The 10694-nt window shown below is 40.6% G+C and overlaps 1 protein-coding gene across 3 annotated transcripts in view; it reads left to right on the top strand.

Moving 5' to 3' along the window:
- Nucleotides 1-178: 178 nt before the first annotated feature.
- The window catches only part of SEC23A (SEC23 homolog A, COPII component), a 33134-nt gene continuing 22618 nt past the window's right edge, over nt 179-10694 (top strand). Inside the window, exons 1-6 of one of the 3 annotated variants that reach the window (XM_076345067.1) lie at nt 179-347; nt 1529-1923; nt 6767-7008; nt 8869-8926; nt 9193-9279; nt 10448-10684. In XM_076345067.1, the coding sequence (XP_076201182.1) occupies nt 6788-7008; nt 8869-8926; nt 9193-9279; nt 10448-10684 (603 nt within the window). In that variant the 5' untranslated portion in view covers nt 179-347; nt 1529-1923; nt 6767-6787. Of the gene's footprint in view, nt 348-1528; nt 1924-2140; nt 2218-2708; nt 2892-6766; nt 7009-8868; nt 8927-9192; nt 9280-10447; nt 10685-10694 lie in introns of those variants that run through there. The other 2 variants (XM_076345066.1, XM_076345068.1) reach the window with 2 other exon arrangements.

The raw sequence follows: 10694 nt of genomic DNA, 5'->3' as shown, positions 1-10694 counted from the left end.
GTAATATTCAGAACTTATTTTTTCTATTTGTCGTGAAGTCAAGAACTATGAACAGAAAGAGAATCCACATATATAAATATACTTAAAATATACTTTAAATATATATCTTTAGATTACTTTTTCTGGAACTTTCCATTGACACTTTTTAAATGAAGTAACATATTTTTAATTATTACAGGTAGTCTTCCACGGATAATAAAATTGTTCCTAACAGGTTTTACCAACAGTGTTGATGCAATGGCTAGCAAATATGACTCAGTGGAGGAAGAGGAAAAAGAAACTGGAAATGAATATTCTTTCTCCTCCACTGCCTAGGCATTATGGAAGAGTGCTTTTCCAAAGAAAGGGTGAGTTGCCATCAGTGGATACACACTGCTGACTAAAAAAAAAAAATCTAACATAAACTAAAAATTCTGCATTCAGAAAAATGAAATGCTTTCACTGTACATTCTAATACTGGGAGATAATAAAGTATTTTCTTATAATGAGTATACACCATGTTAGGATCCTATTTTCTATTTTTTTGCTTCTGCTTGCTTTTCTCTGTGGTTTGCACCATCGTAACAGCTGCAAGACATTTCTTGAAGTTTAGAGCATTGGATTGAGTCATTATGTAATTAAATTTAATTGTGCTAATGACTGATTAAAAATACTGTATACCTTTTCTTTCTAGTGAACTTTCAGAATAGTATACTTTCCTGTTCTTCCTTCCTCCCTTTTAAGTGTCAGTTGCCTCTTTTTCTCCTGTTATAGAGTTCATCCTGCAGTTCTGACTTTGGGACTTGCCTCTTTTCAGTGTAACTTTCTGAAAATGTTTCACAGAGCATTTGAGTACTTTTGAAATTGTAACACTGAATTGCTTTCTGTGCATCTGTTTGAAGATCGCCCTGTTGTGGGTTTTTTTACAAATTGAGGAGGTTACACGTCCTTGGCAAGCTCCTGCTTAATACTCCCACAACTGGCAGTGAGATTTGTGGACGTGGAAATTTAAAACCCCTCCCTTTAAGTTCTGCTGTTGTTTTTAGACTGAAGAGGACTGGCAAACAATACTGGAGATAGTAATGGTATAGAAATTCTATCATAATTACATCTGACATAGAAGAAAAGAAAAGTTTGGTTTAGTCATTTTTATTTGGTTGGCGGTCATAGCATGTTTTCAGGGTTGCAGTGATGGAGGACGTGGTAGTCAGCAGCATGTTTTCCAGTCCTCCCCCATGTCAGGATTGGTTGCACTGAGATATCTCAGGAAAACCAGAAGTTACTGTTCTAGCCTTTTGTGGCAGGCTTGTTTAAAACGATTCTGAAGTGCCCTGAAACCCAAGCGTCACTATAACTTGGGTTTGGGGGGAAAAAAGATAACCACACTAACAAAAGAACTGAACAAAACTGTACAGTTATGGCTATGTGAAAGTTATTGTGTGGATAGTAAATAAACGTGTTATATTTCTAAATATTTATAAATATGAGATGAAGTATTGTCTCAGGCTAAAAACCACCAGGAATATAATTTCAGTATACTTTTCCCCAGGCAGTCCGAAGAAGCATGTAAACAGTCTTCCAGTTGAAAAAGCTGCCATAAATACACATGGTGGAAGACAGGCGACGAGCAGGGTGAATTCAAGCGCTCCCAGAAGCCCGGCTGGCTTGGTCCCGAGGATTTCCCTGAAACTGCCCCTCGCAAGCGGAGAACAAAGCAGCGGCGAGACAGTACGGCCACAGGAGGGGGCGAGGAGGGCAACTGCGGGCACAGGCGCAGCCGAAGGGTAGAGAAGGCGAAACTCCCCCCGGTGGCCGCGATGCCTCCTTTCCCGAGCGGTTTTAAGAGCGAGATTGAGACAAACGATCTTTAGAAGAAACCTGAAAGTCAAACAGGGAATAAAACACACACACGCGAGCAGGAGCCGTCAGGGCGGTGAAGCGAAGGTCAGCGGTGTGGGATGACTGACGCCGGGACCCTCCGCTCCGCTCGCCGGGGATGGCCGCGGGGCACAGAGGGACTGGCCTGGCGGGAGCGGGCCCGCAGCTGGGCGCGGCGAGGGCTCTCCCTGCGGCGGGGGCGCCGCGGAGCTCAGCCCGCCCCCTGCCCCGGCCCGCCGCTCTCTGCCCCTTGACGTGGCGCGGACTCTCCCATCAGCCATGTTGACTGCGTCGGCAGCGCCGGGGCGGCTGCGTGCGGGTGGGGGAGAGCGAGAGAGGCGGCGGCGGCCGGGACGCGGGGTGAGCGGGGCGCAGGGCAGGGGCTGAGAGGGCAGCGGAGGGCGCGGGGAGCCGGAGACGGCCGGCGGCGCGAGCTGGGGCGTGCCATGGGGAGGAGAGTCCTTTGTGGGCGCCGTGGCGGCAGCCCCGCTCCCCGCGCTGCGTGGGTATGGGGGGCACCCTAGCCCTCGGGCCGTGGGGCCCCCGCCCGGCTGATGGGCCAGGAGGGAGCCTGGTGGGGAGCTCCCCGCCTTCCCTCGCGAGGCTTCGGGCGCTCACGCTGCCCTCCGTGGCGGTGGGAGGATCCCCGGGCGGCCTGAAGCTGCTCTCGGGGTCCCCGGACGACCCTGAGGGGCCGAGGATACCGCCGGCGGCTGGTCAGCGCTGCCCGCGGCCTCCCGGGCCCCGGACCAGGGGTGCGTGCGCCCCTTCTCATGGGGCGGGGAGCGCCCACCCTGGCCGCCGCGGTGGAGCCCGGCTGGGGCGGTGCGAGCAGCCGCCGAGAGCCCCGTCCTCAGCTGGGGCTGCCGGCACATAGGGCCGGCGGGGCACGGCCTTTGCACGGCCGCCGCTGCGCCGGGTGTAAAGTGCGGCTCGCTCCGGCAGCGGCTGCATCTCTCTTGTCCTGGAGCTCTTCTGTACCCGCGTAGTTGTGCCACCGCCAGAGGCTCTGACAGGGGTGCCTTGCGATATAGGTAAAGCTGCACAAAAATTGTGTGTAGGCAGGCCCTGCTGCATTTGAATATGTGTTTTTTGATTTAGGTGGGTTATTACATACGCTGGTTGTTTTTAAAAAAAAAACAACAGCCCCTTAGTGGAAAAAACTGGGAGAGCAGGTTTGGAGGATGGCAGTGTTTGAGTAGTGAAAATGAGACTCTTATGTTGTCAGTTCGACAACTTGCAGTTGGTTTGGATAAGTACTAAGTCATTCTCCTCGTATTTTTGAGTTCCTTCTTGGAACTGAAATAGATTTGTATCTGAAATGCTGATTTTGGCATAAAAAATAATTGAAAGCTTATTATTAATCTCTTTTATTTTCCCGATTATTAGTGCATAATAAACTGAAAGAATAGGTTTGTTGTAAGAAAAGTGCACAGTGAACTGTACTAATTTAGTGGTATTTAAATACATAGTCATATGAGGGACTCTGATCTCTCTATGCTGGAACCCTTAAAGCGCTGTAGAGAGAAATGTTTTGATTTTGTATGTGCTTTCAAGGATTAGTGGATATTATTTTGGTGATCTTCTGTATTGGGACACATTTACGTGTGGTGTGTAACTGTTTAAACATGCTGAGATGAAGGAGGAGCTTTTAGAGTAATTATTTTGAAGAAACTGTCCTTACTGTTTGCAGTTGCTTCTAGAAGTATTTCAAAACAATGTCATTTCAAAGTAATCTATTTCAAAACTGTTTCTTCAGCTATAGGATAGCTTTCCGAATGCTTTATCAAACATGCCTGATATGTGTAATGGTTAGAAAGTCCTAATTGTACTCTTGCATCTAGTCAGAGTAATTACGTAAACACTATTATTCACCTGAGAATCAAGCCTTCGTAGTCAGGTGTATTCAGCCTGTGACTCTTCATGCAGTTCAGTTACGGCTTCTTTGTGTGACACAGAGTGAGATTACCATGGTGCAGGGATGCGAGGTACATTCAGCCTCAACAGCGGGAGGGAGGAAGCAGGCCAGGAAGGACTGCTGGTGTCCTATCCTGCAGCAAAGCTAAAGCAGTGACACCCCAACATGGGAACTGTTGCTATTCATCTGTTCTGAAATTCACTTCTCTGTGGTTTTCTGAGGTGGGCAATATGCATTTTGTGGCATTCAGGTGTATGAAGTTTGGTATGTAGTCTGTAGGTCAGGAGGGTTTGCTGTTCTGGTCTAATGTAATACATCTCCACACCTGTCCCAGAAAATGTGCCTGGATAGCTAACAGTGCTATCAAAACTGAATGTAACTTGTCAGATGATGAGTTTCACATTTGATGTATGATGAAATATGTTAGCATTATTGGCTCTTGGAAATGATGAAAAACATGGAAGAAAAGATGGAGGAAAATTTGATTATTAGCAGGTTTTGCCTTCTGAATGGGAAATACATACCTTACTAGAAAGTAACAGTATTTAACTCAAATCCAACAAATCTCGTGTGTGTGTGTATATATATGCACTTTATTAGTCACTGCACACTGGTGTTTGCACATTGGCCTCTGTGGAGCAGTAACTGAATGGTAAAAATAATATCCGTGTAAAACCATTTCAAGTGTAGCTAGAGTAAAATGTGGAGAAAAGGCTTTAAAGTCCAGTACGGAAAGTGGGAGTTCATGTTGCAGTGTATGGAGATGGAGTTGGTGGACTTCGTAGCAGATGCCTATGGAATGGCTGAAATGGCCTTTAAGTTGCAATTTTCTCTGTCTTCTCAGGAGATAATTTTAAAAGGAGAGATTATTCAGTTTGTGGTTAGAACTGAGATTGTTGCCTCATGCAGATTGTTGTATCAATAGCCCGTTTTTCAGGGATAATGTTCCTTTACCTTTTGCACAAAACACTGATGGATTTTGACGTATTAGGAGAGAAATTTCTTAAATTCTAGATCCTTTTCAGATACCAGGCTGTTCTTTCCTCTCTTAGCTGAATTATCTTCTCTCTCCGATCCCTGTGTACTAATTATGATTTCCAGATATACTCTCGCCTTGTGTTTGCTCATTTTTGTTCCCTGCCCGATGGCCTCGTTCAGCCCGATGGCCTTGCAGCAACTTGAGTAAAAGTGGTGGTGCAAGTGCTCTTTTGCACAAAGTCCCTGTGTTGTATGGCTCCCTGTGTTGCAATTGCCATGACATGTAGATCTGCCCCTAATAACAGTAAGATAACATGCCCATTAAAATGTTGGCAGACTAATTATCATAGTATTTCTATTACAATGTGGAGATAAGTGATAGTGGTTGCACCTGTGGAAAACTATAAGGGAAGGGTACTCTACAGAGTTAAATTTGCCTGTCAGTCCATGTTTTATAGGAACAATTTTGAGACTGCTTTTTGTAGCTTTCATCACATGCTAACAGTTGATTATTTCCTAATGATATTAACTGTGAAATGTGGGGCTTCTCTTTGTTTTATGGATGTTGTTAATCTGTTTTGTTAAAAGTCAGCATTAGAATCAAACTATTAAGTTAAACTATAATTTAAAAAACTTGAAAAGTTTTTAACTATCATATAAACTAAAGGTGCAATGTCATTATAATTTTAGTAAAGAGAGCTAGGTGTTTAGAAGCGGAGAGTTTTCCAGGAGTCTTCCATAGCATATGTAATTGCTGGGCTAGGAGGGTTGTCAGTGTGTTTGTGAGAATTCCTGATTTAAATCTCAATTCAGAGGGATTCCTGCATGTCTAAAGCTGTTCATTAACTTAGTAGGGTCTAAAATGAGACCTAGGAGTATGTTCCCAGGCTACCTCTTAGGTGGTTCATTTAGACTTTTACAGTCAATTCTTAATTATTAGGCAGTGGGAGTTTAGATGTCCTAGTTGCTGGAAAAACCCGTATAACTTCTGTATTATAAAATGTACTGGGAAGCATACAGCAGGTATTCAGGGACAGTGTAGATATAGCTGAGTGGTGGGGTTTTGGCGGGGGGGGAGGGGAAGGGAAGGGAAGGTGCTTCTTGCTGGCTTTCCCAGATGTTCACAGGCTCCTGTTGAGCTTTTCAGATGTGTCTCTGTTCCCCAGTGCTCCAGTTCTGAGTAAGTGTAGCTGAAAATTTTGAAAGCCTTAGGTCGGTGCCCAAATGGTAAATTTGAGTTCAAACAATTCTAAGGTGCATCTTGATATAGAATGTAGTGGAATATGACACATGTACTTCTTAAAAAGTTATTTCCTAGCGTTGCTGTAGGAATGTACTCTTGTGGAATATAGTGTTGTTATTCCTTTATATTTGCATATAGGCCACATGATGAGTTACTGAAAATGGTTAATTACGGTTACAAAATTCTTACAAAATTTGACACAGCAGAAGACATAAAACAATTACACTTAGAAATACTTTTTGCTGTTTGACTCTTAAAGAAATCAGAGGATTAAACAGTTTGCAAGAATGAGTGATTCTTGAATAATGAACAGAATGAATAATTAAATGCATTAGTGAAAGGCCTTAAAGCAGGGTGTATTTTTTTGTGTAAGCAAGTCTTTTTTTTATAGTGTTAGTGTGCTGCATGTTGTCTACTCTGACCTACCCTAGAATTACTGCTTTAGTTACAACATTTCTTGCCCGAGTTTGTCGCTTGAGTCAAGAAGTGATCAGAAGATGGACTATTTTAACACTATGTATTTAACTTGCACCATGTCAAATATTTGTATTTTGAAGAGGTTGCTGCATCCTAGGAGTCTTAAATTTCTTTCTGTTTCACCTTGTAATTCTGTGCATTGCTATTAGGATTTTAAAAGCACTACTCAGTGTTTATTAATTGTAACTCAGTTACAGTATTTGAATGTGTGACTGTCATTAAGTACATTCAATATTTTGTGGTTAAAAATGTTTGCACTTCAACATTCTGCTAATGGTTCTCTCTTATTATAGTGATAAACAGACAAGTTGACCATGACAACCTTCCTGGAATTTATCCAGCAGAATGAGGACAGAGATGGAGTTAGATTCAGCTGGAATGTTTGGCCTTCAAGTCGTCTTGAAGCCACAAGAATGGTAGTCCCGGTGGCTGCCCTTTTCACGCCACTGAAAGAACGGCCGGACTTGCCTCCTATTCAGTATGAGCCAGTTTTGTGCAGTAGGACCACATGTCGAGCTGTTCTGAATCCTTTATGGTAAACCTAATACATATGTTATGCCAATATTTTTCCTTACAAACAATCTTTAGAATAGTGCCAGTTAAACTACGCAAAAGATCTGGTGTGTGGAAGTTCAAGTACTCCTCACATAAGTATACAGCTCAAACTTCTAGATCTTAGAAGTTTCTGCACATAGATTTGCATATGTAACATATATGGTTAAAACATAGCTTTCATTTAACTAGTCTTTTCAACATGCCTAATTAGTGATTAATTATGTTATTTTTCTGGAACTACACATCTTGTGAGTTAGTATACTCCTGCATTTTGCCTCTAGAAAATAACTAGGGTAGAAAGTTACTATGCTCTATCTTTTTAACTATTGGGCCCTGATATAGTTTAATTTCCAAGTAAAATAAACTATATTTATTACTGAAATTAGTTCATTTGTAGACCAAAACAGGTTAGCTGGTTTAGTTTACCAAAACAGAAACTGAAAGATGTGATTGATAGATAGATAAATACATCAGAAGTAGGCATGAGAGAGGGTGAAAGCTGTGTAAGCTAAAGGGTGATATTGGTACAAGCACAGATGATTGTGGACTAGTCGTGGATAAGTTTAGGTTGGAAGCAGAAGAAGTGTTTCACGCGTCATTCCAATCAGAGAAGTATGGAAAAGAAACAGAACAATTTCTAAGGTGGAGTTTGATAGGCATGGGAAAGGTACTGAGTGATAGTGAGAGATTAGGCATGATGTAAAAGATCCTGTAGAACTCACTCAATTTTATGAACGACTTGTCCCTGCTTGGGAGCAAAGACAATTTCAAAGCAGATGTAAAATTGCGTTTCAGTATTAAACAGACACAGTGACTGATGATACTGGAAGTCAGACTTAGTGGAAGCTAACTTTTTCAGAAGCATTATCTTCTATTGAGGGCTGGAAGAAAAATAATGGAAAGACAAAGCCGTAAAGGGTCAGTCAGATCCCTGACATTACAGTGAACTGAGTACATTTTTCCTGTCTTATGTATGCAAGTCATGACTGGATTTTTTTTTTTTTTTTTTTACAAGGTGTGATTAGAGACTCAATTTGGGGGGACCTTTTGAAGCCTGCATGGCATAGTGTATTGGGCTAGATAATCTGCAGCCCCTGAAATTGGTATGGATCATTAGATCTCAGTAGAGCTGTGTTGTGTTTACAGCATGCTGGGACTTATCCAAAGACGTAATGATATTTTAAAAAGACTTTTGCCCTTGTAGATGGGAGAAGATGTGATAGCAAGAAACGTACATTAAAAACATGTAAAATTTACTTTCCCTTAAGATGTGAGTAGGACTTTGTAAGACATCTGTATGGCATGAAGGTACAAGTTGCAATTTTTATTTTACCTATCTGAATACTAATAAAAATGTCGATAAAAGGAGGTAGGCTCATCAATTGAAAAAAAAATGTTATTTTCACTAAAGAGAGAGCTGTTAAGTTGGAACCTGTTTTTTTAGGGCATAATGTATATTCAGGATAGTCCCAGACTCTGACAGCTAATAGGCATAGGCTGAGAAAGGAGAAAAATGCAAAGGTAGGGAGAGTTAAAATGATTTGCCTAAAACCATGCAGAAAGTCTATAATAAAGGTGCTGAGTCTGTATTCTTGAATTTCTTATTTGCTTCTTTTCCTTGAAGACCATTCTTCCTCTCTCAAGATAATAATTTGCATTATATGTCTGTGTAAGACTACACTTTGAATTTGTAATATGGGTATTTAGGAGACAGTATATTAGGAGGAAGCTTTTTCAAAGTCAATGTGTTTTTGAAAAATTAAAAGAAACTTATTCTAGGGTCAGTGGAGGAAAAAGAATTGTTTGTGCTATATAAACTTTTTTTATTGTATTTTTATAGCCAAGTGGATTATCGAGCAAAACTCTGGGCTTGCAACTTTTGTTATCAGAGAAATCAGGTAAGAAAATGAAACATTCAGGATATAGAAAATCTTTTTTATAAGGTAAAAGTGAAAATTCTCATTTTTCAAGTTGTAGTTGCAAACTGAAATTGACAGCAAGAGCATGATTGTGCAGCTATATCTTCAGAGATTGCATTGAGATGTTTTTCATGACAGCAATAGTGAACATCCGTTGCAGAGGAAGGTAGTCCATACATATGTGTTTGTTTTTGTAGAAGTTGTGATCTTTTGTTTATACTTAATTTCTGTGTTTTTATTTGCAGTTTCCTCCTACCTATGCTGGCATATCTGAAATGAATCAGCCAGCTGAACTTTTACCTCAGTTCTCCAGCATTGAATACGTAGTACAGGTAAAATCATTAAATAGTCTTTAACATCTATAACCTTGCAATATGCAAAAAGCTTTAATTTCAATTTTGTTTCTTCACTGCGTTTTAATGACTGCGAGTCTATATGTGCTTGTTAGTAGATGGAACATATGTCATCAATTGGAAATGGAAAACATAACTTTTTATAAGAACACAAGGATGGCTAAGATGACTGGTTTAAAAAATGAAAAAAAGAAAAAAGAGAGGTCTCTTCTAAAGGCTATATATCTGTTAGGTCTGTTTCTTTACCAGAAGTTTAATTTTGTGTTTGTGACAGGGGTCTGCTTATTGCTGTTGCTTGCTCAAACGATTTTGGTTCAAATTTGGCTGACTGTTGATTCATCTCTCATTAATCATTTGGATTTAAGTTTGTAATTGAATGATTATGAGTTAGTTTTAGGGCTAGCTGGTTTAGAGAAAACAGCTAATACATATTCAATTCAGGTGTTTGAATTTTAATATTCATCCTTTTTTAGGATGGAAGTTACTTCAATAAAATTAAAAAATGGACCTACAACCCAAAATTGCGAACATTTGCAATTGCAAATTTGTAATCTCTAAATTCCATTTTTGAGGGTTAAATTTTGTAAGACTTCAGTGAGGCATTCAGATTATGAAAAGAAGAGTGAAGAGTGAACAGAAACTACTTTTTGCCAACTCTTGTAACGCAAAGGGGTTATTTGCTCACGGTACAGCAAAATTAGTATAGAAAGAATAAAAAGGACTGATGATCTCTGGAGTAAAATTAAGAGGTTAAATGCCACAGAATGTTACCAGGTTGGAATATTTTATAATTGTGAATAGCTTTATGACTGTTACGTTCACTTGGAGCAATAAAAGCTCGTTATATATTAAAAGATTTATATAATTGGCACATGCTTCAAAACTACCATGACATCCTGAAAGGATATTTTTTTTCTTCTATAGTAAGCATTTAATTTTTGTGCAGTTCATTATGGTAGAGGTTTCATTCCCCTTTAGCCCCAGATGCTGATTACTGCTTGAGAGGGAGGTAAGTTAGATGGAACATTGGCATTATTGGTGTGATTAAAAGTAAAACTTTTACAAAACGTACTTTATTCGTTCATTTTTGATCCTGTAAATATTGCAAGATTTGTTTTTCATGTGATTATATTTGTGTTTCTTAAAGCGTGGTCCCCAGATGCCTTTGATATTTCTTTATGTTGTGGACACATGCATGGAGGATGAAGACTTGCAGGCTCTGAAGGAATCCATGCAAATGTCGCTTAGTCTCCTGCCACCAACTGCGTTAGTAGGTCTCATTACCTTTGGCCGAATGGTGCAAGTTCATGAGCTTGGCTGTGAAGGAATTTCCAAAAGTTACGTCTTCAGAGGAACAAAGGACCTATCTGCAAAACAGCTGCAGGTAACACACA

The sequence above is a fragment of the Aptenodytes patagonicus genome, chromosome 7 (assembly GCF_965638725.1).
Source record: "Aptenodytes patagonicus chromosome 7, bAptPat1.pri.cur, whole genome shotgun sequence".
Classification (NCBI taxonomy): Eukaryota; Metazoa; Chordata; class Aves; order Sphenisciformes; family Spheniscidae; genus Aptenodytes; species Aptenodytes patagonicus.
This window is presented reverse-complemented; position numbering and strand designations above follow the sequence as displayed.